Source organism: Phaethon aethereus (genome assembly GCF_964289735.1).
Source record: "Phaethon aethereus genome assembly, chromosome: 1".
NCBI lineage: Eukaryota > Metazoa > Chordata > Aves > Phaethontiformes > Phaethontidae > Phaethon > Phaethon aethereus.
The window spans coordinates 114,898,955-114,926,880 of record NC_138575.1 but is presented as its reverse complement, the minus strand read 5'-3'; the positions used below and the strand labels follow the sequence as shown (position 1 = coordinate 114,926,880).

The following is a 27,926-nucleotide window of genomic DNA, read 5'->3' as shown; positions in this document are numbered from 1 at the left end:
ACAGTAGTTTTTGTGGTCTGTACTAGAAATGAGAGGTCGGAATTGGGATGGTTTGTGGAAATTTAAAAATTCTACTATCTTGTGAGGCTGTGCTATTAACAGTACAGAGTAGTAAGTACTTTTTCCATAGTAAGTACTTTTTTTTTCTTTGCCTTCTAACAAAGGTGACACCCTTTGAATACATGGATGAAACAGCAAAAACATACAGGTTTTTTTTTTTCCTGACAGAAAAGGTTCCTTCTTGAATGGAAATGTTTTGGCTTTCGTGACATGGTGACAAGTCGGTTCTTCACATGGGATCTCTATTTTGATCACTGCTGAGAAAAAAAAGTAATACTCAAATTGTGACCTGAGTGCAGAAGAAAAGGCTAAAACAGTAAGCTGTTGACCGTGACAACTGGATCTATGCTTGCTTCTGCCATGAAAGTCTTCTGCTAGGCTTGGCATGCTGTGGCCACCATAAAAAGCTTGGTACAAAAGGTGTTCCTTTTTCTGTTCTGCAGAAGTCCTGGCCTCTTGTAGCTGCTGCTGGTGGCAGCTGTATTAAAAAAGTTTAAGATAGCCCATTTTCTGAAAAACATTATTCAGTGTCTTAAATTGAACATCCAGAGTTATCACATGCTTCTGGTATTTTTTTGTTTGCATTTCCAATTATAAAACAAAGTTATTCTTCCAGTTTTACAGTGTTGTCATTGTGTGAGGGTACCAAGGTGATGAATTCCATGAACAGGGCAAGGACTTGGTTTGGTACAGAGTTCACACTGTCTGCCTCAGGTAAGCTGTAGGAGAGCAGGTTGGACAGAGAGACACTGAATAGTCCATTCTGAGTACAGCAGAAGTTTTGTGGAAACAAACATGTTGTAACAGATCCAGATTTTTCTGCTGATTCTCAAGCTGGCTGAAATAGGGCTGCGCAGGTGACTTTCACTCTGCCTTTTTCCATCACATTCAGTCTTAATGCATTTCTGATGTCAGGAGTCTGAATTTAATATTTAATTATTGTCGTCAGGCTCACAGAGACTGATTTTGTGCGTTTGCAGATGTGTTTTACTTTTCTAGCTTTTAAGTTTCTCTTCAGCAAAAGTAACCAAAGTGAGAAAGAATAGGGGTTAAATATATTACTACTCTCTCCCTCTCTAAAAATGACATACTTCTTGCTAAATCCTCCCATCTTCCGAAGAAAACTGTCAGAACAGTAACAACAGCAAAGGCTTTGTTTCAGAGAGAAAACCAGGTCAGTCTTGAAAAAGCATTCTTGCGTGTCAGTCAACAGGTACCGTCTGCGAATGCACGAGATCAAATGTTACGTACGACCTTGTACACCTGTCTTTTTAAGCAGGTCAGCTGTGGAAACAAATTTCGAACAATATTAAGTATACCTTCTTGTTTAATTATGGGAAAAAGATGAATGCATGTCTGATTTTTATAAATGTTCCATTTAAAAATTAGATTAAAAGATTTTTAGTGCAACTTTTCTTGTTTTCTGTCGAAGTTAAGGAAAGTAGGCACGTTTTTCGTGTTGTTTGGTATGAAATGTTTAAAAAAATACAGTAAAAGGAGAGAGACAGCCTGAAGTTGTTTGATAAGGTCTAAGAACTCAGAAGCAGTCTGTGTGACACTACTTGAAATAACTTGTTTGAATTTTTTTTTTTCTATTAGGAAATGTGAAAATAAACATAATTGCAACCTCTTCAGTAAAGGAAAATGAAACAGAAAATAACTAGAAGTGACAAAATGTCTGAAAAATGCTAGGCAATATGAATTGATCATCCTGACTTGCTGTGCAATGGAAGGTGCCCATCTGAGTTCTTACAAGTTCAACTGTGTCTTAATAGGTGTTTCTATGTGTCCAAATATCACATTATTTCTTCTTGTTGTGAGATACCTGATTTACTAACCTAGTGTAATTCAACCCTAATGACAATAACCAAGGCAGTTTTTAAGCTGTTTGTGCTTTTGTTGTCACTTTAACAGACAGACCAGAAATATTATTGCTGAGGTACCTTGTGGGTCAGACTTTCAATTCTGTAAATCACTGTAATTTTCCAGACCATGATGCCAATAAGCCATTTAAAAGATCAGTTACATAGACTGGAGGTCTGGCATAAGCCTTTTCTTTCCTGGCTCTGTGCCTAATCTCACAACTGCAGTGCAGTTTAATTCTTGTCCTGCTGTCCGATCTCCCCCATACTTCAGGAAAATAGACCTTTTTTGGTATAGCTCCCTACTTTTATACTTTAAAGGTGAATGCTGAAATCTTCATTTCACACTTGGTTTTGACTTCCTTTCCTCTCTTCTAGCCCATGCAAAACTACTTTGGTAGTTCTTGTTTAAATGTGCTACCTGGATACTCAGTTTCGCATAGGTAGTATACTCAACTTAGTCTTGATGTCAGCTAGTGTACCAAAGCCAAAGTTAAATAACAGAAGGTACAGTGAGGTGGGTGCTCATGTCCCAAAGCGCACCGTTGGCTTAGTTTTTAGCTTTGAGTAGTTCCTGTGTTGGCTCATGTGTTTAATTAGCGACACCATTCAGAGGAATGCAGTGGTGGGATCAAACACGGTTCCTGAGAAATCTTGTCCTTTGGTCAGAAGAACTTGTTCTAGCATGCAAGGTTTGGAAAAACGTTGGGTGGAAAATACCCAGGCCTCTGATGCGGAGGTTTGTTGAGGGAGAGTTTGGTTCCTTGCCTGTTAGTTTTCTGATTTGCTTTTAACCAACAGCCTGGTAATGAGGCCACCTCAAATACACTCATCTTCTTGTTTGGATTCCAAGCATGTGTCCTACTCTTGAAATTTGCTTGTGTTTCTGCTTTGTGTTTTCATTTAAGGCATTAATTCTAAGGCACGTAGAGGTTCACAGCTGGATCTGGCTATTTCCCACTCCCACAACTAAAGAACTCTGTGCTCTGGAGCCTTCCTGTACACGGGGGTAAATATGGATCTGTGCTCATCATTAATCTTCTGCTGGAAGCAAAGCTAGACCCAGGCTGACAGTCAAGTCCCATCACATGTTTCCTGAAGTTCACCTGGGGAAGTGTAGAAGCTATAGAGGGGTGGAGGTTTTTTGTGCTTTTGGGAACCTGAAGCACAAGATGCTGGAAACTGAGATGACGGCACCTGCAGTAGTAAAGGTTATGGATGCATAAATCGCCATCAGCTCAGCCTGTTAGGCTGAAAGAGCACAGGCTGCAACTCAGGTGCAGCCGCTGCTTCTCCTATCTTAATTCCTACTGCTGTCTAAGAGCCGGTGTATGTGGCTGGGTCTCTCTAGGCGGGCGATGGCTTGTTGCTACTGCTGATTCGGTTCCTCTCCTGGAGTTAGCTTTTGCCCAGCTATTCGCTCAGGCTTGGTGGCTGGTAAAAACCACAATCTGGATGGAATCTATTTGCAATAAAATATAGTTGCGAAGTGTAGTGAACACTAATCTTTCCAGATATTAAAACATGTGCCTTGAACACCCTTTCATTCTTTTTCATCCACTGGTGGAGTGTATGTTTTTGTTCAAGTTACTTGGCAAAATCATGGTTTAGATACATCCATTTGGATGTAGCTTTTATTCCAGAAAACATGAGCTACTTCCCAAAACCAATAATTAGTCCATAGTTATTTGTTATCCTAAACTGAAAGCTTTGCCTTGTTTTTGTCTGAATAGTTGCAGACAGAAACCTCTTCTTAAAACGTAGCTTATGCTTGCAGCCCCATGAGTTCTGAATTACCATTAGAAAGAAAACTCATAGTTCTTGTCATCTGTGTTCTGCCTCTGTCCCTGTTGCATGTTATTAGAATACAGAAAGGAAACTTTCATTTACTAACGTTTCCTTATTTCTCGAACAGCAAGAGGTAGCATAGTTCGCTTCAACTCACTTTTCTTTACCTTTCCTGCAGTTTTATCTTCACAAAGTAACAGGACGATGCATGCTTCTGAGTGAAGTGAATAAATAATACTTTGGTGCCAGCTCTTACTGCAGTGACGGATTGAGAAAAGGAAGTTACTAGATATACATTACAGACCCATGGTTTAAACATTACTTGTAACGGTGTGCTTAGGGGTATACTAGCAGGAGCTGTACAGTGGTATGTGTTTTAAAAACAGAAATGTGCCCATTGGAGTGGTCGGTAGTTTCTGGTTGACTCAGTGGAACCAATTACATGTTAGGCTGTCCGGGGCCCCAGCGTGTCTGCGGCATTGGAAATAGAGCTGAAACCACCAAACTTCAAATAACCTGTTTCACCACACATAGGGCAGAGGTGATTTGTATTCATGACCCAGTGTGCTAGTTGGAGGTTAGAGGGAAGCCTTATTTCCAAGGTAGGGGGGATGGATTTTAATAATCCTTATGTGGGGAGGCTGAAGCAGAAGGTTCAAAGCCATGATGACCTCTGTGTTCACCATGACAGGAAGGTGCCGACCCTGCTTCCCAAAAGTCTCCACTGCCGGGAGATTGAGCTATACTAATGGGGGGGTTGCAAATATTTTTCATGACTGCGTTCAAGCCTAACAATTTACCTCCGCTGTTTACTGCTGAACTGTTAAATTCAGATGATGACAATATGGCTTTACAAATCTGTGAACTTTTCAGTGTATTAAGGAATTTTTTTGAGCAGCCTTTGGAAAATCCTGTCACCGGCACAACTAAGCTAAAGCGAAATGTCAACGATTTCTGGTAAATGAGATGCTGCAGTCTGTGGTGCTAATAAAACCCTGGCTGGGACAGTATCAAGGGAACGTACAGAAAAAGCTGTCAAGGTGTCATGATTTGAGGAGAAGCAAGACTGGGTCATACTTGTTTACTAAAGAAAGTAAAATGTGATAATAATACCAGCAAGTAAGCATACCTGCGACGTATATCAAGTAAAACTCCAAGACTTCTGAGAAAAATATCAGTATCCACAGTCATTTGGTAGTAAACCTTTGTTTGAAAACAGTGGATTTAAAGTGATTACTGTGATGAAAGGTATGCAGAAGTTAGACACACCATGTGGGAAAGCAACTCTATGGTGGTGCTAATTGAGAAATGCAAAATGGTACCAGAGCCTTGAGCATGACAGGGAGAGACAGAGCTCTGCAGACTGTGCAACAGGGAGGTATTTGCCTCCATTTGAGAAGTTGATGCTTTATTCCAAATGTCGTAGTATAAGTTCATTCCCTTCTCTGTTCTCTGTCATCCCTCTTGCATGCATGCTCTTTGAAGAAGAGCCAGGATGATAACAGTGGTTAAATCCAGTGAAACAAAACCAAGCATATTTTTTTCATGTTTCTTAAAAGATGCAGTACTGTTGCCTATACTAAAAATATGTGACGTCCACCCACTGTCTTTGTCTGCAACAGAAGCACATCAAGATGCAGCATTGTTTATACCAAACCTGCGTCGTCAGGTCCCCTGATGACTGACAAATACTGGGGGACCCCCTCCTTCCCCTTGGCATTTTCTCACATCTGTCATAACCACGGCCTCTTGAGAAGATGTGGTTGTCTCCCGTTTGCACTGCTGAGCGTGGTTACTGTCATTGACTCTTCAGAGCGCGTGACTTAGCAGGTCGCCTTGATATCTAATGTGAAACTTGCTGCTGTTACCGTTAGGGCTTGCTAGAACACTGTCCCTGCCTGTTGTGTATTGCTGCCGTTCGGTCTGTGATACTGTGTGGTGTAGGTGAGCATGGTTAAACCACCAGAATAATGCTAGTCCAGTTAGTTTCTGGTATGTGGCTTCATTCAAGAAGAAACTTGTTAAGAGAACATAACGCACTTCATCTCCCCATCCCCTTCTCTTTGGAAGACAGTACTAATAGGGGAAGAGACTAACTCATCTTTGTATAAATAAAAATAAAATAAATTAGACAACTGGGAAAATAATTACTTTTAGAGAAAGCCTAGAGTGCTGCTTTAGAACTTGAGTGTAGCCTCACACTTCTGTACAATGAGAATTTTAAAAACTTGCTAAATAAGGAAATGACCTTCTAAAGCCCAGTTTCAGTCATGTTAATTCTGTAAGTATATAGCAAGGCTCTCACTTCCATTTAGATATCTAAATCTAAGGCAAAACCACTTCTGTTTTCATTGTTCCTTTTTCCTGAAACTTGCAATAAAATAGTCATGTGAAATACTACCCTTGTGATTGAGTCTTGCAGAAGATGTTGCTAGCAGAAATACAATTATTTCTAGGAGTCATCAAAACAGTAGAAGAAATATTCCAGTACGTTTTTGTGCAAGCTTTTTAGAATATTTTCAGGAGCCTGATCCCGTAAACTGTTGTAGTCTTCCATGACCTCAGGCGGGTTTTTTTGCCTTCTCAGTTGTCTAGTTCTTCAGCAAGCAGCAAGTTGTAAAGGGGATGCAGGTGGGGGCTACCCTTAGACATTTACCTCTGCTAAGTTACTGGAGAGGAAACCGAGGCCCAGCATAATGGTGGGCATAGCCAACCAATACACACAGAGATTTGTCTTCTTTCATCCTGCCCCCTTCACCATCACACCCCCTAAAAAAAAAAAAAAAAGGAAATAAAAGAAAAATACAACTAAAAAAAAAAGAAAAAATTCTAAAAAAAGCTTGGCCTTGATGCTGAGAATTTATCAGCAAAATGCTGTGCACTGACATAGCTGAGTTGATTGCTTTTGTGTAGCTAAAAACAGATGTATATTGGATGTACGCATACAAATTATTTTTGAAGTGGCTTTCCATGTGACTAATTGACTTTCCTTTGTTGGTTTCATTAGGTTGTTTTTGTTGTCCTTTTTTGACTTTATGAGCTTGCCAATATCTGAGAGTGATCATTCATGTGAAAGGAAGAGGAAAAATAATTGCACTTTTTAAAAAGCGTGCTGTGTTTCTAGCATAGGTGAGAGAAAGACAGAGCAGCTTGCTTTAATGTTGAAAGGCATACGGTGTCTGATGCGTTGGATCAAAATCTGCATGTCTTATACTCAGCATGCCTAGTGTAAATGTCTGTACCCAGCCAAGACTAGAAGCCCCTTAACCTGGAGATCAGAAACAGGTACTGGATTTGTAAATCCACCTCAGTCTTGCAGTTGAAAGGTGATGGTGTACATACAGCGTTTATTTCATGCTCATAAAAAGGTGAAATACTTGGTAAGAAAAATAAAACCAGAAGAAAACTATTGTTCAGAAAGGAGTCGCTAAAAATCAAAGTAGAATATTTTGGACATGCTGAAATTAGAATGGTAGGGGGAGAACCACACAGTGGAGATGGTGAAATTTCTAAGCCAGTTCTTTGACATCAAGAAATCAAAAGAAGAACCCAGTTGGTTTTGTGCCCCTTTTTCAGTCTTTCTCCCATTAAGTCATCCCTTATTCAGACTCCTCTGCAAGTTAGCTGTTACCACATCCATTTGTATAACTTAGCTGGGCTTGAAAGCTTCATTATTACTTTAAGTCTCTCTTCTATTTCTAGAGGCCAAATGTTCTGTGGAGAAAGGAACAGGAGATTAATTCCTGTTTGTATAGAGACTTAACTTTGTCCTAGTAGAGTCAGGCTTGTGGCATACAACATTTTTATCAATATATTTTTTAACTTCTTAATACTTAATACTATTTAAGAAAAATCATACTGTCTCCTTTTTTTTCTGGGTTCAGTTTCAAAATTGTAGTAGGCAGTCTAATATAAAATGAAATATTACAGTCTTGGTCTCTGAAATGAGGTGAAGGAGAGAAGTTGTTAACTTCACATAAACAGCCGTTCAAGCATATGTGATGCCATGAAAACGATGCAAAGTGACTTGTGTATGAAGGTGACAAAAAAAAATCACTGCATGTTTGAATATTCAAAGATCATTTACTCATTAGTAGTGAATTTCAAGTAGAAGATCAGATTAACAAACCTGAGGTTTTGCCACGGCTGGGCACTGGGTTAGGAAGCCTTTCAAAAGCAACTGTAGCAGTATCTGAGTGTACATTTTGTGGCCTGTTGCCTGTGTATCACTCAGAATTAAGATCCCAGAAAATTCTTGACATATTAAGCCACCAAATGCATTTGATAGTGAACTGTTCCCTCCTGTTGTCCCAGACTGATGAAATCCTGAGGATTTTAGGCAGCTATATTAATTTAAAGCACTACAGTGGATAACACCGTTCAGCCCAGTAGTTTGGGGTTTCTTCGTGAGCGTAGGGGTGCTTGTGTTGCCATCCTAACACACATTGGTACCATGGGTCTTTTAGGGGGGCCTCACAGATCAGCTGTAGAGCGGAGTTGGCAGGGCAGAGCATCTGAGCCGAGCTTGCTGTGATGAACGGCTGGGCGCGTTGGCCGAGACAGCAGCCTGATCGGCAAAACCGCGTGGCTTTCAAGGCTAATTTGAGCTTCTTTGAAAATAAAAATTAGTTTATTGACAGCAGTGTGGAGCAAGCGTGTCTGGAGTGTTATTCAGCTGTCAAAATATGGAGGTGTGGTATTGCTGTGGGGATTCTTTTTTCATCCCTGTGTAAAAGAAGGAGCTCCAGTCTGGCATCTTGCTAGTTTTCTCACTGCATTACTAAAGTTGACTTTTTTTGTTTTTTTAGTATTTATGACTTCTTACTCGTTGGGATGTTCCAGAGTCCCTGATTGTTTCTTTTTTATTTAAAGGATGGGGGTAGGAGGGTGAAGATGGAGAAACAAGTAACTTCTTGTCCTTACAGTTTCTGAATAAAATGTTCTCTCTTGTTATCTAGAAATCATTTTGTTGCTAACACATGATTATAATTTTATTTATTTAGCGAGGATAAGGTAGTAGAAGAACAGCCAGAGGAAGATGAGGAGCTAACTGTTGTGGAAGATGATGATGCTGATGACGATGATGATGATGGTGATGAAATTGAAGAGACAGAGGAAGAGTATGAGGAGGCAACTGAAAGAACTACCAGTATTGCAACCACTACTACCACAACTACAGAGTCTGTGGAAGAGGTTGTCAGAGGTAAATTCATGGGAATTTAGCTTGGGGCTGAAAAACTGATCCTGCTGCTTTGCATGTTTGCCCTTTACAACAAAAAATGTTCCAAACAGCAAAATATCCTAAGTTGCAACATTGTTATGCCTTGGCTTCTGTAATTTGCACATGGAATTCCCTCCCCTTTCCCTTTCCTATTATAAAAATTCTTTGTGGATGTCTGTCTATGAAGTGTGGTTGTTGTGGTATGATGTGGATGGAAGCAGAAGGATTGTGTTCTTTTTAAAGTAACATTAAATAGAATTTGACTGCCACATGTAGCAAGTAACACAGAAAAGGTATGCGTGTGGGTTTTCATGGGCATTTGTTGCAGAAAGGTAGGGAGTGTCAGCTGAAAGCAGGAGGTAGTACTAGCTGGTTTGGTCTCTTATATTAGCAGCAGTGATTAGGCATTTTGAATGATTTCTGTTAGATACCCGTTTCCAATATTTCTCCATGAATTAGTAATTCAGTAAAATTAGGTGAAGTTAGAAGTACCTATGCAGAAAAGTGATCCTAACTAATGAGTTGTATTGAGGGGGTATAGGAATGCATTGCCCAAAAAAAGTGGAGTGAGAAAGAGTTCTTCATTTCTAAAATTTGTTTTTAATGATATTTTGTAGTTATTAACATAACTGCATTTTAAACTTTGAAATTAAAAGTTTTACCTTAGTCCATGGTAATATTTTTAAATGCCACATTTCTCTTATGATACATATTGGAATGAATTATCCTTGTATTTCTATTTTAATAAATACAATTCCATATGAGGTAAATCGCTGTAAGATAGATGCCCATTTTTCCACAGTGCTTATGTCTTCACCGATAAGTGCTGGGGATGATGGCAGAATATGAGATTAAAGGTTACAGCTGAAAAGAAGGGAGTTGGAACGTGCAGGAGGCAGAGGCAAAAAGGCAGCGATTGGGGCAGCTGAGAAACAAGGCAGAAAACATCTGGCCTGACTCCTTTCATCTCCCCTTGCTTTCCCACCCCTTGCCTCTGGGGATGCTTGGGGCTGACTGAAGTGCCAGCGGAGCCCCCCATTTTGCACGTGGCAGCGCCCTTTTCTCTTGAACCGTGGTGCCGACGTTTGGCAGAGCAGGTACAGAGCAGGGGGCTGCCGGCTACGATTCATCACACGCACCGGGGAGAGAGGGGTGCCCGGGGGGATGCTTTGGGAAAAAGAGTTACTTCATTTAGGTTTTTCTGTTCTATAGGTCTCTGTGCAGATAAGCTCGCTCATCAAAAGCGCTAATGCTTCGCCAAAATCACTTGCAAATGTTTCATTCTAAGGCTGGCAACGCAATCTTGTGCGTTTGTCTTATATAACTGCGTTGAGTGTTTTGCTCAGTTATTAGAGAGCCATTTCAGTGAGGAGGGGGTGGGAAGAGATTATGTTTAAATCTTTAAACCAATTAAATGTATTTCCATATGTGAGCTTTCACCACCTGGGGATAAAACGCCCTGTTCTTGCTGGTAAATGAATATTGAGAGAGAGAGGGAAAAAAAAAAAGAACACTTGACTTTAATGGGATTTTGGATGAGTGGAAATGAGGACAAATTAGCTAGAGCGTGTTTCTTTACTGAGGTTGACATTTCAAAGAGGTTAAGATATTTAGCTTTCAGGAAAATAGTGTGTAATAATATGAATGTAAAATAGAAAAGAGATGAGGCAAACTATTGAAGCCACCTTTTAAAAATCCTTTAGAAATGTATACGCTTGCTAGCTGACAGTGAAACGCTATTGTCCTGTTCTTCCCAAGTCTAAAATTGCCCACCTTGGGCCACTATGAGTAAAATACATGTTGCTGCAAACGAGGTGAGGGTAAGCCGTTACCGACGCAAGTTTTCAGTGCAGTTCTGCCACAGCCCTCCTGGGGCACAGAGGGTACTGAGACTGTCCCTGCACGTGTGTGACTGGTGTCTGACAGAGCTGCACCGTGCAAAGTGCTTGCTTCTTTCTAAATGTAGAAGTGCCCAAGTAAATTAGAGCCTTGTCCCTTGCTTCTGCTTCCCTTGCTGCACTTAAGCGAAAGCTTCCTTCAGGGCCCCCATCCTCCTGATATGGCCAGCAGATCGGGCATAGAAGCTTCTGCTGTTGTCTTGCTGTTGCAAAGAGGAAAGTTTGTCGCTGTTGGTGCAAATGAAAAAGGCAGAGGTGCCTTGTAGGCCACGTACATAGTAAGAAGTGGTCCATATCATGGAGACACCTTGAAAGCCTCTCCAGATGGGTTTAAGTGTCGGAGCTTCATTCTTGCGAGTGTGAGCTCTGTTCAGGCTGCTTTTCCCAAACATTAGTCAGTGCAGTTCATAAAACATATCCTAGCACGCTCTTCACACACACTTTACAGCCAGTTTTATGTATGCTTTATGAAGCTGTAACTAATATTGTGTCATTAGCATTAAAGAGCACAGAGAGTGGGTTTGTCCAATTTGAGAGGAGTTGCTTTTCATATGTGAAATCAACAAAGACCAACTGTTCTCAAACTGTAAATTAGGATCTAATTGTGGGTTGGTACTGAGCTCTTTCTCCCCAAAATCAATGGAATGAGTGCTGTCAACCCATAAATAATTGAAACGCATCAATATAATGTTATACTTTAAAGACACTTGAGCTATTGTAGAATCAATTTGTCAGGCAATTTTAATTCTATGCATATTTTAACGAATCATGATGAAAATAGCAACAGTAGAACCACTTGCAAACTTACTTTCAGTGAAAAGGGAGTTAGTCTTTCTAAGAGAATGGGAGAGGTCATTGGCAGCAGGGCAGTCTTTTCATTCAGTTTCTGCAGCAACCGTATTTTTATGAGCTATAGTGAATAAATGTGAATAAACTTTCCATAGCACAGTGTTTGCCTGTATCCACTTTCCTACATTTTGTGACAGACCATCTTTACTCTCAGTTCATATACACTGGGGGAGCAGACCCAGTTTAAACTTGGTCTTGCTGGGCTTCATATGTTAAACCCAGACGATTGTGGATCTGAGGTTGCAGGGATGCAAAGACTGAAATTAATCTCAGGTCCACATTTTTCACCCTTGATCACTAGGAGATGTTATCGCTGAATTTGTGCTGAAGAAAGTGTGGCTTGTTTATGAAGCCCTGCAGGAAAACTGTGGCTCTTGACTTTTGTCTCTCTATGGAGCAAGGGAGGTGACTCTCTGCTGGCTGGGATTTAAGCAAGGGAGAGGTTTGATTTCTGCTGTCGTCGTCACAGCGTCGCGGGTGCTGCAGAGCTGCTCCCGAGGCATCCAGGCTCCAGGTGATTCTTCCAGCGCGTGACCGAAGCAAGCAGGAGTGCTGCTCCTCCGTCATGAGCAATTGTTTGTGATCTCGTTTCTGCTCTCCTTCAGCACAGTAGGCGACAAGAATAATCAGTCCCTCTCGGTGTACAACAAAGAATAAGCAACTTCAGCTTCCCATCAACATAGCAGTCAATCAAGTCTCATTTAAAGGAGAGCAGCGGGGTCAGCGCAGAGCCTGGCAGAAAACACTTGGCAGCTTCTTCGCATACTACCTATCAGCAGATGCAGAGGATTCAGCAGCATAAGCTTGACCTGCCTCATCTAGCATATAATGTTGCCCTCTAGCAATTGGTTTTGCTCTCTCTAATTCAGCTGGATTTCTTTAAACAGTTAGGAAAAAATTTAAGCAGTGTGGCTTGACGTGACATTTTAGCTATGTTTACAATCTGGAATTGCAAGCGAGAGACCATATGCTGGTTTCCTAGCCGTAGAAAAGGTAGCCTGATGTTTGTGCAGTAGCTTTTAGCTGTATTGATCTAGCATGGGGTTTTTTTGCCAAAGATTTTTATGTCTGAAAGACTTTAAATCCATTTAGTGACAGCTACCATCTATTCTAAGGAAAGGGAGGTTAACCCTGATTGCTAGATCAGCTCTAAATTTTGGGTTAATACTATAGCATACACTAGATTAATTTGGGCTTTTTTCACCCACAATAGCTTTGCCCCACTTCCTTCTTTGAAAGATTACTATCTTTCTTTTGAAGTAGTAGTTCCTTGTTCTTCTTCATTTGCTTCAAGGCTATGCAGTATGCTTTAGTTGGAAAGTGGTAACCCGTAGTTCTGTCCTCTATTAAGAAAACATCGATAGGTTGCTGTATGACTAGTATGCATTATGATACCTCTACTGGTTTTTTGTTAGGAGGTCTTCATTAAGAAGAATATGAACTACTCTAACATATGAACAAGAGATGATAAAATTACACTCATGGATTTGCATTAAAATAACTGGTGGCTTTTAATTAGACGTTATAATTTAAAGCACAGCTATTCCACCGTAATATGATACTTCGAGCTATGTTGCAAATAGAAGAAATCTTTTTTATGATCTAGTAATCTTGTTGACGGAAACGCAATATATTATTCCTCTTTTGGGTCAAGGGCAAAAGTACTGCAATACTAAACACAGTAATAGTGTTTTTTTACATAACATTGGAGGATAGACAGTGGTTCCATTTGAAACGTGGAACTTCCACAAGAAGCTATTTCCTCAGAGAAAATTTCATTTTACTGTATTGAAGCAATAATGAATTGAATAATTTGGTTTGCTCTGTAAAAAGACTGGTACGCACTTTGGGGCTAATCCTCATATTCAGTGTCTTGCCATGTTAGCATGATCATGATGTTATGTGGAAACTATACCTTTTCTAAAAATATACATAAATTCATGAAATTTTACTGACCTACATTTAGAAGCAAGGTGGGGTTTTTGTTTGGGTTCTGGCCATCAGTAGTAACTATATGGCACCTTGGTTCAAAATGTAGTTGTGTTGTGCACAGGTACATAGAAAATGTATTTTCATTTATTTATCGCACTTCAAAATTTTAAGTCTTTGTATTCTAGATAAGTATACAATTACTTTTTTTTGTATTCCAAATATTCCCCTCCAGTAGCTTCAGAATGAACGTTAGAGAGAGAAATTCAACCATAACTGTGCAGAATGGCAATTACAGGTTATTTAACAGTTTTAGAAGAGCTGTTCTTCAGCATTGCATTTAGAACTCATCATTTTGCTTTTTTCTTTTAACTTTTTCTAGTAGAAAGTATTTTAGCAATTGTGTAGCTTGTGCACCAACTTTTTTCCTACAGTATGTGCCAGCTTCACAGCTGTCTCCTCCTAATTCCAAAAACCTCTTCTGAAATTAGCTTTTGTCTTTGAATACTCAAACTAAAATTTGGCTGCTTCTTCTAAGCATATATTCAGAATGAGGAAGTTTTGTTTCAGTGAAATTATCTTTAAATATTCCCTTTGATTAATTCATTGAGCAAACAAGTATTGTGCTTTCCTGGAACACAGACACTATAACTAGAAGAAAAACGGAGTTCAGTTACTCTTTAACTTGCCTAATTTTTCTCAGCTAGTTAAAAAATTGAGGCTAATATAGATACATGTGTATTAATATCTTCAAACTATAACTTTCAGTTCCTGAAGACACAGAAGCCGAAATTACTCTAATTGTAATATTCTGTATACTAGTGCGTGATGAAAGTGGAGCATACATCTCATGATACATATTTGAGCGCTCTATTCCTTTGGCTTCTCTTGCATTAATCGGTTACTCTGTCCTTCAGTGAAATGCAAATGTAAATTACAAGACTGTCATCCCATATACTTAAGCAGCTAACTGTCTTAGGTCCTTGTTTAAGATTTGTTTGGGCCCCGCATGATTATGATAAACAGTTTAAACTGACACCAACATAGGTAAAGCAAACACATACTGGTCCTAGTGAGTTGGTTCATATACTTGACAATAGCAACTTCAGACTTCAAGGACTGGTAGGGCAGAAAGAGTCATCAATACAATATTTCTCCATTACAGTGGCTAAATTAAAGGACTTGTAATATTTATAAGCCAGCATGATGGTATCTTTCTACCATAGCATTAAGGTGAAGAGGTTTTTCAGACATGTAAACTAAACGTAGGACCTAACTTCCAAGACAGGTCGGAGTTGGTAGTCTAACTCCTCCTGCTTGTCTTTTTATTTATTTTTTTTTTCCCCTTAAATCTCTTCAAACTGAATTTCTGGTTTAAGGTTTGGGACTGATTGTGCCAGCATTTAAATGAGCTTAGTTTTCTTAATCATTTAAGTAATTTCAAATCCTGAAGAAAATACCGAGTAACGTTGGTGTTTACAGCAATAGAAGTATATGAATTTTGCTTTAATTCTGTGTCCACTCCCCACCCACCCCCCACCTCCCCCCCGTTTAAGTTTTATTTCAGATTCCTCAATTGAAAATGTTGGTGTTCACAGAGTGTTAGTCCCATGTGGAAAAAAAAGCATGGAGTTGAGATTCTGAAAAAAAGCAAATATAATTTCACTTTGATTTAAAATTGGTTTTCTTCAAGGAACAGAAAAAAACAATTTATATGGTAATGAAAAATTTTTAAATGCCATTCAGAACCATATTTTATACTTCCCTCTGTAAAAACTGATTATCAAAAGTATCTAAAGTGTTTGTACATAAATTCTAATTAGCTCTCCTTACAGCATTTTGGTAAATGAGTGTTTATGGAAGTACTTTGTGTAAAGCCACTATAAATCAACGTCCACATACTTGAAGACTGTGTATTTCCTAGGATGCTGCAGTCTGTGCTTTGCAAAGAAAAAATAATACAGTCAGTGCCGATGTTTAGTGTAACTGATTAGTTTTCAGTATATCACCTTATTAATTTAAAGGCAAATCAAAAAGCTTTGCCTCAGCACTGTCCTTCAGGAAATTATCTACCTGCTTGGTTAAAAATACCTCTTTTTGCATTGAGAGGCTGGAATAAGTATAAGAAGCGTAGAATGAGGAAAGCTGAATTATACTTTCCTGATTATCTCAAAAATAATTTGCCATCTCAAAGGTTTCAGAGGAGGAAGGTATTGGCAACTGTAATCTTCGGTTTAGGGCACAGAGAAGATGAGAGAAATTTTCTTATTGAAGAAGGGTGGTTTGAAAACTGTAAGCATCTGAAAACAGAATTTAGACTGCTTATGAGCCTGGGCTGTGGCAAAGGCTTGTCCTCTTTAATGTTATCCAGTTCCATGGAGCCAAATGAAAAAATGTATCTTTGGAAGAGGGAGAGTGAGCCAGTTCCTTAAACAAAGCAAATCTCACATTAATGCTGTACTCAATACAAATTATTTGTGGCATCAAGTAAAATTGAATTACACAGTGGCAAAAAGTAGCTCATCTTTTAATCAGTTTTCAGCAACAAGATAAATATATGAAGCAAAGACAGTTTTTAATTTTTCTATTAATCATGTAGCAGTGTATGCTGCCTGCCTGCTGCTAATACCTGTGAAAATACTGTAGCTCATCCATCATAGGCATTAATTGCTACACTCGGTAGCAGTGGAAGGGGAAATGATATTTGGATTAATAGCCCAGTAAAACCTGATGAATTTTCCATCCCTGCACTTCATTTCCCCATCTCCTCAGTTGAGGTGGTGCAGCTGAGGATCACATGCAGTGGCTTTTTTCTGTAGGGGCAAGTGATGGGAATTTAGAGAGGCGTGGGAGGAGCAACTGGCCCACCACCAGGAGTGATGGGACAATTTCCCAGGCATTGAAGCTGGTTTGAAAATGTACCTTCATCCTGAAGCCGAGTGAAGGAATGCTACTCGGAGCCTTCCACAGAGAACAGGCGGTGGTGGATGGTGGTGGTGACATCGGGAAAGGGATGACAGCAGCGAAGAGCTTCCTAGACTGGATGGTCAACATGCTTCCCTCAAACAGAGCGATCATAGAACAGTAACCCAGAGCATTTTTTGCCTCTGTTCTTTATCTTTATTTAGGTCATAAACTGTTTGCGCAGTAGACCATTTTTCTCTGCGATGAAATAATTTCCATTTAGATCTCGCCAGCAGCAGTATGGTCACCTGTGCAGGCTGGAGGGAAGGATGTCCCTCCACTGCCCTGCAGTGTCACCACCAGCCTGGTGGGAGATGGCAGGTTGCTGGCCACAGCACTGGGCTGCAGTGCTTCAGGCTTGCTCTTTCTAGTGTATTACTCTGTGGTTTCCTGAATGCTTGTCCAAGTGCATCTTCATGTGAATAAATGACTTCAGTTTCCAAAGAGCCAATTCCTTGTTATCGCTGTCATCAGTTATTTGATGGGCAATTACCTTTGCTTTTGCACATGCAGAAAAAAAATCTCTGCTGCTCTTTCTGTGAGAGGTACCTATAGGAAATTTCAGATTAAATATGGGAACCATTCCCATCCTGATAACACTTAACAGTGCAAAATGAAATAAATCAGACTTTATAGCAGAACTAATATTTTGAGGAAACCTAGAAGGCACTTACTGTGTGGGTAGAGGTCAGCCCATAGTCAACATTACCTAAGAAAGACTGAGTTGTTGAAACCTTTGTGTTTTTTGAAATGACATCTCCTGTCAGCAAAAATTCTCTTGATTTATACCTGTCTCTTTAATATCAAGAGTCACTATTCATTTTTAATTGACAATGTGGCAGCTCTTCCAAGGCTGTGCAAACTTAACTTTGTGTGAAGATTTGACTGTATGATTGGACAGTGAGGCTGGATTTGCTTTTAAAATACATCAGAAGAAACACTTTTATACTAAATGTGGTCTGTAATTAACCATATGGTAGTGTACAATTAATTGTAACTAATGTGTTGTACAATTAAATATACTTACTTTGTTTTTTCTTGAAGTAAAAAAAAAAACAAAGTAGTATTCCTTCACTCCCCACTAGTCCTTTCCCCCTAATTGCTTGACACAGAATTGTGGCATTTGTAGCACACCCTTGATGGTTGCATACACTTGGATCTGTTTCTTTTATGTTTCCTAAAATTGATTCTTTACATTATTCATAGATACTATATGTCAATATGTTACACACATGTAAAATTATACCTATAATATATATTTAAGGAAGTGTAGGTATACACTGCCTGCCAGTGACAATGTAAATAGTGGTGCTCCTGGGGAGAGTGAAGTGATGGATCGGGACAGACTCTGAAAAGCAGGATTCTTTGTAGCCAAAATCTTAGAGTTGATGAGCATGTGGGGCATTTTCAGTGCTAATGCGCTGATACTTCTTCATACCTTGCAACCCTTAGGGATCTGCCTTCTACAAAATTCAGGTAGGTGCAGAGAATTTAGAAGCCTCTAGTTGAAAGTACCAGTTTGTCTGCCAATGCAGTGTGTGGGATGAAAGCAGAAGGGGCGTGTTGGTGTTTAACGTTATGTAGGTTTGAAACAACTTATGCAGCACGTTGAAAGATAAAACTGGTTTTGCCTGTTTGGAACATTATTGGTAAAGGGCTATGCATTTACATGTGTAATTGGCTGAATTCCAAATTGCGGGCAGGATTTGCTTTGTCTCCCTTTAATTTGTGTGGTTCGGTTCTTGCCTCAGGTTTTCATGTGTTGCAGGATGTAGGCAGAGACTGTGGCAGCTCACAGTGAACACAAACACAAACCATTTTAATTTTTTCCTGTATATATTCACTGGGGATGAGATTTCCTCCCATGGATGGGATAAAGCTATGGCAGTAATTTTATATATGTGAGCCCTGGAACTATGAATTACAGACCCTGTGCCAGGCAGCTTGCAAGAGGGAGATTCTTCAGCAGTGACTATATATAAATAGATGTCTGAAGAGAATTTGTTTTCCTCTGTAACCTATATGTATTTTTATTTCGGTTTTTCTTCTGTATAACCTAGGACACCTTCTCAGTGGGGGCAGGGAGGGGGATGTATAGCTAAAAACCATCAAGAAAAAAAGTGGCACCTTCTGCTTTTAGGTGTTCCCCTTCCAGACAGGTAGCAGTGGGCTGCTTGGGCAGCAGTCTGCCTGGGGCCATCAGGCCGGTCCCGCAGGCAGGAGCTGGGGGGTGGTTGTACCCCTCTGGCCTGGAAGCAGACAAAACTCAACGCTTGTACCATTGCCACCATGCTGGAGATTGTTTCAGGGCAGCACCCCTCAGTGTGTGCGGATAAGGTAGCTAAAAACTTAGAAGTATAGGCAGGCTAAGGAGACTTAACGGCACGAATTTGGTCAGTTCAGAATTTACCTTCGTTGCCTCCAGGGTGTTTTTCCAGGGAAGGGTTTCCGATTCCCCGAAATACCTCCTTGGTGCATCTCCTTCCTCGCTCGCGTGCGTGGGCATTTGAGAGGCACCTAATAAAGAAATCGAGACAATACCATTTTCACACTAAACGTGGTTCCTCCGGGTCTCCTGTGACTAGAGGTGTGCTCGGAGCAAGCCGAGACGGGTCCCTGCCGCGCGATGATCTCCCGCTGGTACTTTGACGTGGCCGAAGGAAAGTGCGCGCCCTTCTTTTACGGCGGCTGCGGCGGGAACCGGAACAACTTTGACTCAGAGGAGTACTGCATGGCGGTCTGTGGCAGCGTCAGTAAGTGCCCTTCCGTGCCTCGCTCGCTCCCGCTGCTCGGGAGCGGGGCTGGGCTCACACTAACCCCCGGCCGCGGTCTGTCCAACGCCTCCGCTCACTGCTAGATCCTCATCAGCCTCTCGCTAACCCAGCATGGTAGTGGGCGACTTCTCGGTGCTGTAGACGGGGGTCTGCAAGTAGGTAGCTGAAAGCCTAACACTTCCTTAGACGAGGCCTTCGCGCTCACTTTCTCTTAATTTTCTGTCAAAATGTACTGATGGTGTGTGTGTGTCTCTGTGGGTGCATGTACAGTGCATGTGCAGCGAAAAACACGAGCCTCAGGGAAGCCTCAGGTAAGTTTTAAAATAGCTCATAGTTCCTACAGTGTATTTTCATGTATTATTGCTGACCTTTTTTAATTAAAGAAATATAAGCTCATTAAAATATCGGAATATTTATTTCCAGATTTTTCTTTATGTTTGGTTTAGTTTGAATATGTTGTGTGTGTTTGCAATGAAAAGGGGAGAAATGACATTTGATTTTTTAGGTTTCCCTGAGGGCTGCGATGCACGTGGATGTCGGTCACTTCCCACTTACTTTAACACACCATATATTTTTATGGTCGTTTTCCCTGACGAAAGAGCATTTGCACTGTGACTTTTGGGAAAGGTGGCTTTCACCATCACAGAGTATTGAAGCTGATGAATCAGATGCTGGGTTTATCAGCTGGGTTTTGGTTCGGGAGCCTCTGGTACGTTCCCCTCCAATCTGCCTTGCCTGCATATTCTCTTGAGAAAGTATCGGCTGACATTTACATTTGACACAGCAAAGAGAGAGTACATACCTCACTGCCCTGCCTGCTCAAAGGGCAGGGAGGGGCAGAACAGAAGCGGCATGTTGAGGCTATATTTTAGTAAAATATTTTCCAAACTGCACCTAGGAATGTTTGCAATAAGTAGAAGGCTTAAAATGCACACAACCACAGGCAGCAAGGTGTGCTATGTGCTCCAGGGAGCAGAGGAGCTGACCTGTATTTTTTGGAGCGGGAGCAAGAGCGGTCATGGAAGCAGGATTGCTGCTCTGGTGCTCCAGCTGCATTTCATCTCGGCATCTTTCAGAGCTGTTCGTGACAAAGCTCCGTGGAGAGATGTGGAGAAAGGCTACCACAAGGCGAGTGAGGAGGATACCTCATGGACAGTGATGAGCTTCTGCAACAAGACAGAAGATGTAGTAAAGAGAGAGAGGAACTATGTGTAGATTGGAATGAGGGCTAGAATATATTTGCTAAAAGAATGAAATCTTGAACCATTAAGTTGCTGTGTTAGGTAAGGCCTTTCCAGAGATGCAAAACGTGGTGTGTCTCTGATTGTGCCTCCTGCGACAGGCAAGAAAAACTGGGACTTTATAACAAGTTAAACTAAGACAGTAGTAGAAAAAAAGAGAATTTTAAAGAAGAAACAATTATGCAGTGAAAAATTCAGGGTATGTGATATTGGCAGGCAGTTGGTATTGAAGTTGATATTGATACAGAAGGTAGCTGGCTCATGCAGATTAGAAGCATAGAAAAAAACCTGCAGTGAGAGAGATGTTGAACAATAACCCTAGAAAAGCCACTTGAGCTCTTGTACATTTAGTTTCAGGTAGCTGAGATGAGGCTATATTTATTCTTTGCTGTTCTGGCCAGTAGAGAATTTGTAAAGGACAGTTACCTTTTTCAGTTGCATGTGGGTGAGTATCACACTGAAGTGGTGATTGGATCCCGGACAAGATGATGGCCATCAAAACTAATAATGGAAAATAGCTGAGAAACTGAATCTTTTGCTACTTTACATCTAGAAGTAGTCCCAGTTAGCAAGGGAAGAATGACAGGACTAAACATGATTTACCTGCTCAGAGCTTTGGATAATTCAGGTGTTTGCCTTGGTCTATAAGAGGCAAACGAAAGTCACCTTCCTCTGATATTACACCTCTTATGACAGTACCTGTTGCTTTCTGCAGAAATTAAGAATTAAAGAAGACGGGGTGGGGGGATGTCTTCATCCTTACGTTTCATGTCCAACAAAGTAGTTTTAAATGAAAAATAGCTATTGGTCTTGTGCTGAGCATTTTACTTTTATGGTCAGTAGAAGAGTTTCTAAATGCTGCATATGCTGGTTCTTGTTGAAAAAAGGCAGCCTTTTCACATACCTAGTAGGAATTAAGAATTATTACTGCCTTTGTCAGCGTTACTAAAAAGTCTAGAATATTTTTGTGAAGGCTGGACAACAGCATAAATAAGGACTTTTAATAGATCTTGACTCTTGCAGGATTGCAGTTTTGTTGAACATCCAGTTTTTACAGGTTGGTTTTGGCTCCTGCCCTTCAAGCTGAGCCATATGGATGCATTTCTGAGTCTAAATTCTGCAGTGGCACTCTGTGCAAACTCAGGGATCTCCTAACATTGTGCATCTTGCATACGGAGCTGCAGTTACTCACCCAGCACTTCAAATCTGAGAGTTTCATTTCTGGCTTTCATAGTGCTGCAGTATTATTACACAGAGGGAAGGGGGTTGCTGACTAAAAGAGCAGTACCATCTTCATGAGAATTAATGCAGTAAAACTTGGAGAGATGAGACTCTGATTTGCCACATTGATAATGCAGTGGCATTATCATATACAGGTTGTAGGTGAAATCATAGCACTGACTGTAAAAGCAAACAGCAGAGTTTACTCGATGCTGGAATTGAGATGAGGCTGCTCAGATCCTTTTCCCAACCTAGTGATCTTTTTGCAGGAAGTCTTCTGCTACAAAGGGCGACCTCGGTCATGGTCTTAAAAATAATATTATGGATTGAATGAAACTTGGAAATTAGATTGTCTTGCTTCTTCAAACTGGTCTCTTGGCAGCACAAGTTGTACACTTCGTGCTCCTGCTGGTTGGGAGGATAACCGATCTTCTCTTCGAAGACTGGCATTTCTTACACAGCATGTGAAATCAAAAATGAAATAACTTCTAAATTTGCTATATAGTATATCCACAAGGATATTCAGATAAGCCCAGGAGATCCTTCTCTGCCTCATGGAAGTTATTTTGGGTTTGTTTTTTTTTTTAAGTTCAGTTCAATAAAACAGTGCCAAAAGCGTTACCATTTGTGTTGTTTTCATAAGTATCTTGGTTTACTTTGGGATTACCAATTTTTGGTCTGAGTCATTTTCTTTTTAAGGAAAATGGAGTTAGGTTGACAACTTGAGCTGCGTGGCTTCATTTGCACAACTGGCGGTGAGGAAAAATAGAGCTGGTCTTGTTCATATCCCAGAGGGCTTTTTCCTGGTTTTCTTCAGTAGTTTCTCAAGCATTTGACTCTATAGGATACGCTTTCCAAGCTACTTCAGTTACCTTATTGTTCCTGTATTTTCGTGTTATTTCAGTGTATTCTATATCCTGATCTATACATGTGTTATTTCTGTTAGTAAAATAACTTTTATTTTTCTCTGGTTTCATCTGCTCTTTCAGAATCACTATGCTGTTTCTCCTTATCCTTCATCATTTTGCTCAATAGAAACAGTAAGGAAAATAATTAGAAGTGCTGAATACAATAAGTTTCAGCACTTAACTGAGATCTTGTCTTTGGTACCAATCAAATGTTGCTGAAAGAGGTTTTTATTTACCTGGCTGTAGCAAGCTTTGGATCAGGCAAACACCCTCACCCCAACCCCACAGAAGAAAAGAAAAACAGTGGAGAAGAGTTTCCATCTAGGCCACCCCTGTTCTGTTCTGTCTTCCCCCCGCCCCGTCACCCTTAACTTAATCTATCTGATTTTTATGCCTCCCTGCCCCTGCCATTCATTCTTATTTATTTACTCCATTCTTTATTCATTTTCTTTTCAGTGCTCACATTATTGTTACTCCCTTGTGTCCTGTAGTGACCCTCTCTTAGGCAGGAGACAAAGATGGAGACTAAAGGCATGTCTTTCCTTTTGCTTTGCAGGATGAAGTAGTTAGATTTTACAGAGGGTAATTTGAAATAGTGGATAGTGGCTGGGTTTCTCTTGAATAGTGGGCAAAAGATGAAGGGGTGGGATGTGAGTTTATTTTTCTCGTAATGCGTTGAAACTGGACTGAACCAAAACCTGAGGATGTTCTGTTTGTTGTCACAAACACTCATACACTATGAATACTGAAGGTATGAATACTGATACTAATATCATGAACACATTATCTACAGGAAAAAAAACCCTCATGTTTTATTCTGCTTCCTTGCTGAAGTCTCTTCGCCTTGATCTGAAAAGGTGGGTCTGTCCTGTCATGCAAAGCCTTAGACTCTCTACACTGTCAACGAATTTGACCGATGCACTGTGGTCTGACAAAAATTACTTGTCTGTTGGGTAGGAGCTACTGCTGTCAAATTTTTTCATTCATCACCCAGCTACATGGGAACTGATAATGCCTTAGAAGTAGAAGGCTTTAAGGATCGTTACCAGTTTCTTCAGCCTGCCAGACAACATGCTCTCTCTAATGATTTTTAATAAGGATGTTCAATACTGTCTGCAGTTTCTATTCAATATAAGGACTCAAACTCCTACTGTGTGACTGGCCATAATTACTCCTTTGAAGTCATTGGGATCTATGAGGTGGTTAATTCAGATTTAATGACCTCAGAATGGATATGTATTGACAAGAATAAGCTGAAGATGGTAAATTGCTGTTATCAAAGGAATGATTTCTTTCTTATTGTCATACTAAAAAATAATCACTGTATGAATTTTTTCCCCTTGTCTCTTAATTGCTGCTTGTTAAACATCCTTAAAGCTATAGGAAATATATATTCTTAGTAGGTACTATTTTGAAATTACATCAATGTTCAAGTCTTAACTTATGGACGTGAGGAGCTTCAAAGCTGGAAAAAATTTGTTCTCTTAAATGCGCTTCATTTGTCAGTTGTTGCGTACAAGACAGCTCTCCCAGCAGCTCCTGCAGCCGTGGCGTGGTACGTTCAGAGTGGAGTGGAATTCATGCCGCTGTGTTTTCATTTGTTCTGCATCTAAAGCGGGAGTGGACTGTACTCTGGTGGCACGGTCAGGTTTTGAAAACTTCCAACATATCATTAAAATTACCTTTTTTTATACGATTGTGTTTTTTATCATTGTACTGAATTCCTACAGCTAACAACAGAGGGAACTAACAGGGTTCAGTGTTGTCAGTTGCCTCCTTCCTTGTAAACCCTGAAACCTAGTAGTAAGTTCAAATGTCACCACCCATTGTTCTATTTTAGAGCATGATCACAGGTTTTGGGTTACTTTAGGTAGAATAGTATTTATTCTCTAGGCTAAATGTTGTTGTAAACTTACAAACTTGCTAAATCTGTTGGTGATTTTTAAGTGGCCGATACTTTATTTCCATTTCAAATGGAAGATATGAAAAGAAACATATTAAATGCTACAATTTCATAATATACATGGAATTTCACACCCTCTGAAATATAGATTAAAATATTGTGCACATGGCTAAGACTAATGTGGGGGATGCACTCTTACTGCTTTTTATATAGGCTAACTTCAGCTTGCCTACAGATTAGCATCACTCTGTCCCTGATAATTGGTGAGATCAGTCTTAACATGTTTCCATTTCATGCTCTTAAGTGAGGAGAAAATTCATGACCTCTAGTGTTTTGCAGTGTTCAGTTTAATTTCTCTTTGGAGGTACTGAGAATAACAATCTGTACCTTTTCACAGCAAAGGCTTGTAAGACGATACTCCTGTTTGTCAGGAATTTCCTTTATCCATGTGTTACTTGTTCGGGATCTTGACATCTCCCTAGTTAGTGGGAAGTAAAGTGTTTGGGCAGCTAAGCTCGCATGCCAACTTCCAGAGCGTGTCCAAGGCATTAAAGAGCTGCAGTGCATTCCTGTAAGCAAAACGGTAAAATATACCCAATTTTTAGTTAGGTAGCATGCTTTAATCCTTTGTTTTATTTGCTGGGTGATTGCTCATTTTATCTGTACAGCTACAAAGGTTGCTTGAGCTTGAGGTCAGGTAGGAGGCTCAAAGACAGAAAGCAGGCCATGTCTAGGGCACGTTCATCTGGACGAGGTGCTACTGCCCTTTCACCGCTCGTGAGCTTTTCGGGGGAGTTGGCAGGCCTCTGTCTATAAAAGCAGCAGCTTGCAAGTTCCTTTGTGCCAGGAATGCCTTTTTTTTTTTTTTTTTTTTTTTTTTAAACAGTGCACTTAGTGCTGGAAAATATTGATTGCAGCAACTAGCTACAATAGTAATTTGTCACGGCGGTACAGGAGATATAATTTACAATACAGAAGTCTAGTGATAACGTTTCAAGTACTAAAAATCTGCCTTCCTAAGTAGCGATATTGTAAGGAAGCATTTCACACAGTAAGTGCGACGTCTTTTATTTGAATGAATTAAAAAAACCTAAGTTATTACAAATTCACTCAAGCCAGTCACACTGGGACAACCTGTTGCTTCATCACAAAGGATCTTTACATTAAATTGTCTTACTGCTTCCCAAATTAGCAGTAAAGGGGACATTACGTCTTAAGACTTTACTTGTGTCCCTCTCCCACCATCTCCAGCATGAATTGCCTGTATCTGCTGGGTTTTATTTTCTCTGGCATGAAAACTTGGCTGAATCATGCATTTTGGTGAAGTTGAGGCCAATTTGGAATAGTGTAGATGAAATATTAAGAAAAACATATTTTTGCAGTTCTTCATTGTGAGTGCTTGACATCATTCAATGCCTAGGAGCTGTAATGGGATGAATTCTAATGTAATCTATTTTAATTGTTGATTTTGACTACCATCATTAGTGGATGCAAGTGACTAATTCCTGTTTCTGTGGTTTCTTCATCTATATAAATTTGCACTGTATTTCACTATTGAACCACACTTGGAGACGGTGTTGGACTGGGCCTTTTTAAAAAGCAGTTGGGTAAAGTTTAGGATTTAAAAGGGAAATAATGCAAATGTTTTCATATACAAGAAGCACTAGGAATTTTATTAATGTACTGTATTATTGTAGACACTGGTTTTGCTGTAGCCTGTTTAATTGAGTCTAACCACAGTTGTTTGGTGTTTTTTTACTCTGTGGAACTTGATGACTCTTGTTTACAACCTTGGCAGAAGTCATGTTCAGGATAATACTGCTGTCTTGTATTTGTTCACAGCAATCTCATTTGTTGTAACAGGTGAAGAATTTAATAGTGGGATTTTTCCCCTCATAAATATTTAGATTTATGGTGACAAATCAAAAGAGGACGACCTCGAGGCAGAGTGTTACAAAGACGCTTGAGGAAAGTTTGCTTTGGGTGTTAAGGGAGAAGCCGCTGCCCCAGCACTCGCACACCAATGCAGGAGTCGCACACGCACCACCGGAGACATTAACTGCCCGGACCGGAGTCCCTTCGCAGTGGGCGACTCCAGTGGGCCGATGGGTGCCCTTTCGACTCCTCGCGCACGCACACACTCCCTCCCGGGCGCGTCCCCTTCCCTCAGGCCCGACCCTAGGTCTCCCGAAGCAGAATCTCCGACATGACGTACGCCAGACGAATTTGTTAAGTGGTACAGCGGTGCAGAACAGCTCAAGCTGGGCGCCTCCGGAGAGGGACCCCGAACAAAAGAATCCCTGGGCAATTACACCCCTCGCGAGGCGGTTTGGTCCAATAGCAGTATTTGGGTCTGGGGTCTCCCTGTTCCTCGCTGGACCCTTTCAGTGTCCCCAGGCGGGCTGTTCTTTTTCTTTTCTTGAGGAGGCAGCTTCTGCTGGTGAATGTGGCTGTCTTATCTTTCTAATTTACAAGGTTTTGGGGCCTCCCCTCGTGTAACCAAGTAAGAGTTCAGTACAAGTTCAGCAGCTTGCAGCCTGAGGCTTTTTGCTAATGCTGTACAACGGATTCTGCCTGAACTAGGAAGTGACACCTGGAACATGGGACCTCCTCCCAAGCACGAGACAAATCGAAGAACTTGGGGGGGGCTGATCTCAGCAATTAATGGCCGAGATGAGTGTCAAATGGATATGAGCAAGGCAAAACTGCATTTGTCAGGACTGGTGGAAAGGAAGTTGCATTCACGGAGGTGCGATGAAGGCACGCTTGCCAAGTTCTAGCTGTGCATGGATAGGAAGGAAATGTATGAAGTTCTTACGCAGAAAGATTCTTACATGAGAAAATTTAACAAACCTAGTTTAGGTGGCAAGTATCAACTTTAGTTAAGGCAATAGATGAGCAATAACATGAGTATGGTTGGTTGGTTGTTTTTTCCTCCTCCAAGAAGTCTCTGTGAGGGATTTCACTAAACTGTCTTTCAAGCTGCCTGTTGTTCTGATGCCATACCAACTACGTCAATTATAACATAACAAAGGAAGGTAGGATTAGTCTTTACGAAGTAAAGTTCAAGAAGGAATGTAGCTTTTGAACATGTGATTTCTCTGTCTCAATACACTTAATTATATTTTCAGGCCAAGGTTGCCACACTGACCTGTAATTAGTCTTTGAATAATAATGCAAGTTACGAAACATTACCGAAACTATATGCATTCTTTTATGACAAAGAGTTTAGCCTTGATGGGTAACAAAAACAACTGAGATAACCCAACTATTAAAAGGAAAGAGCATCCCTCTGGAACTCTGAGTTC

The 27,926-nt window shown here is 40.5% G+C and overlaps 1 protein-coding gene across 5 annotated transcripts in view; it reads left to right on the top strand.

Moving 5' to 3' along the window:
- Positions 1 to 27,926, top strand: part of APP (amyloid beta precursor protein) — a gene marked incomplete at both ends in the record, with an annotated part of 237,102 nt that overhangs the window by 130,331 nt on the left and 78,845 nt on the right. For 3 of the 5 annotated variants that reach the window (XM_082010909.1, XM_082010908.1, XM_082010907.1), the window contains one exon: positions 8,714 to 8,913. In XM_082010909.1, the coding sequence (XP_081867035.1) occupies positions 8,714 to 8,913 (200 nt within the window). Of the gene's footprint in view, positions 1 to 8,713; positions 8,914 to 19,156; positions 19,325 to 27,926 lie in introns of all 5 variants that reach the window. The other 2 variants (XM_082010906.1, XM_082010905.1) reach the window with 1 other exon arrangement.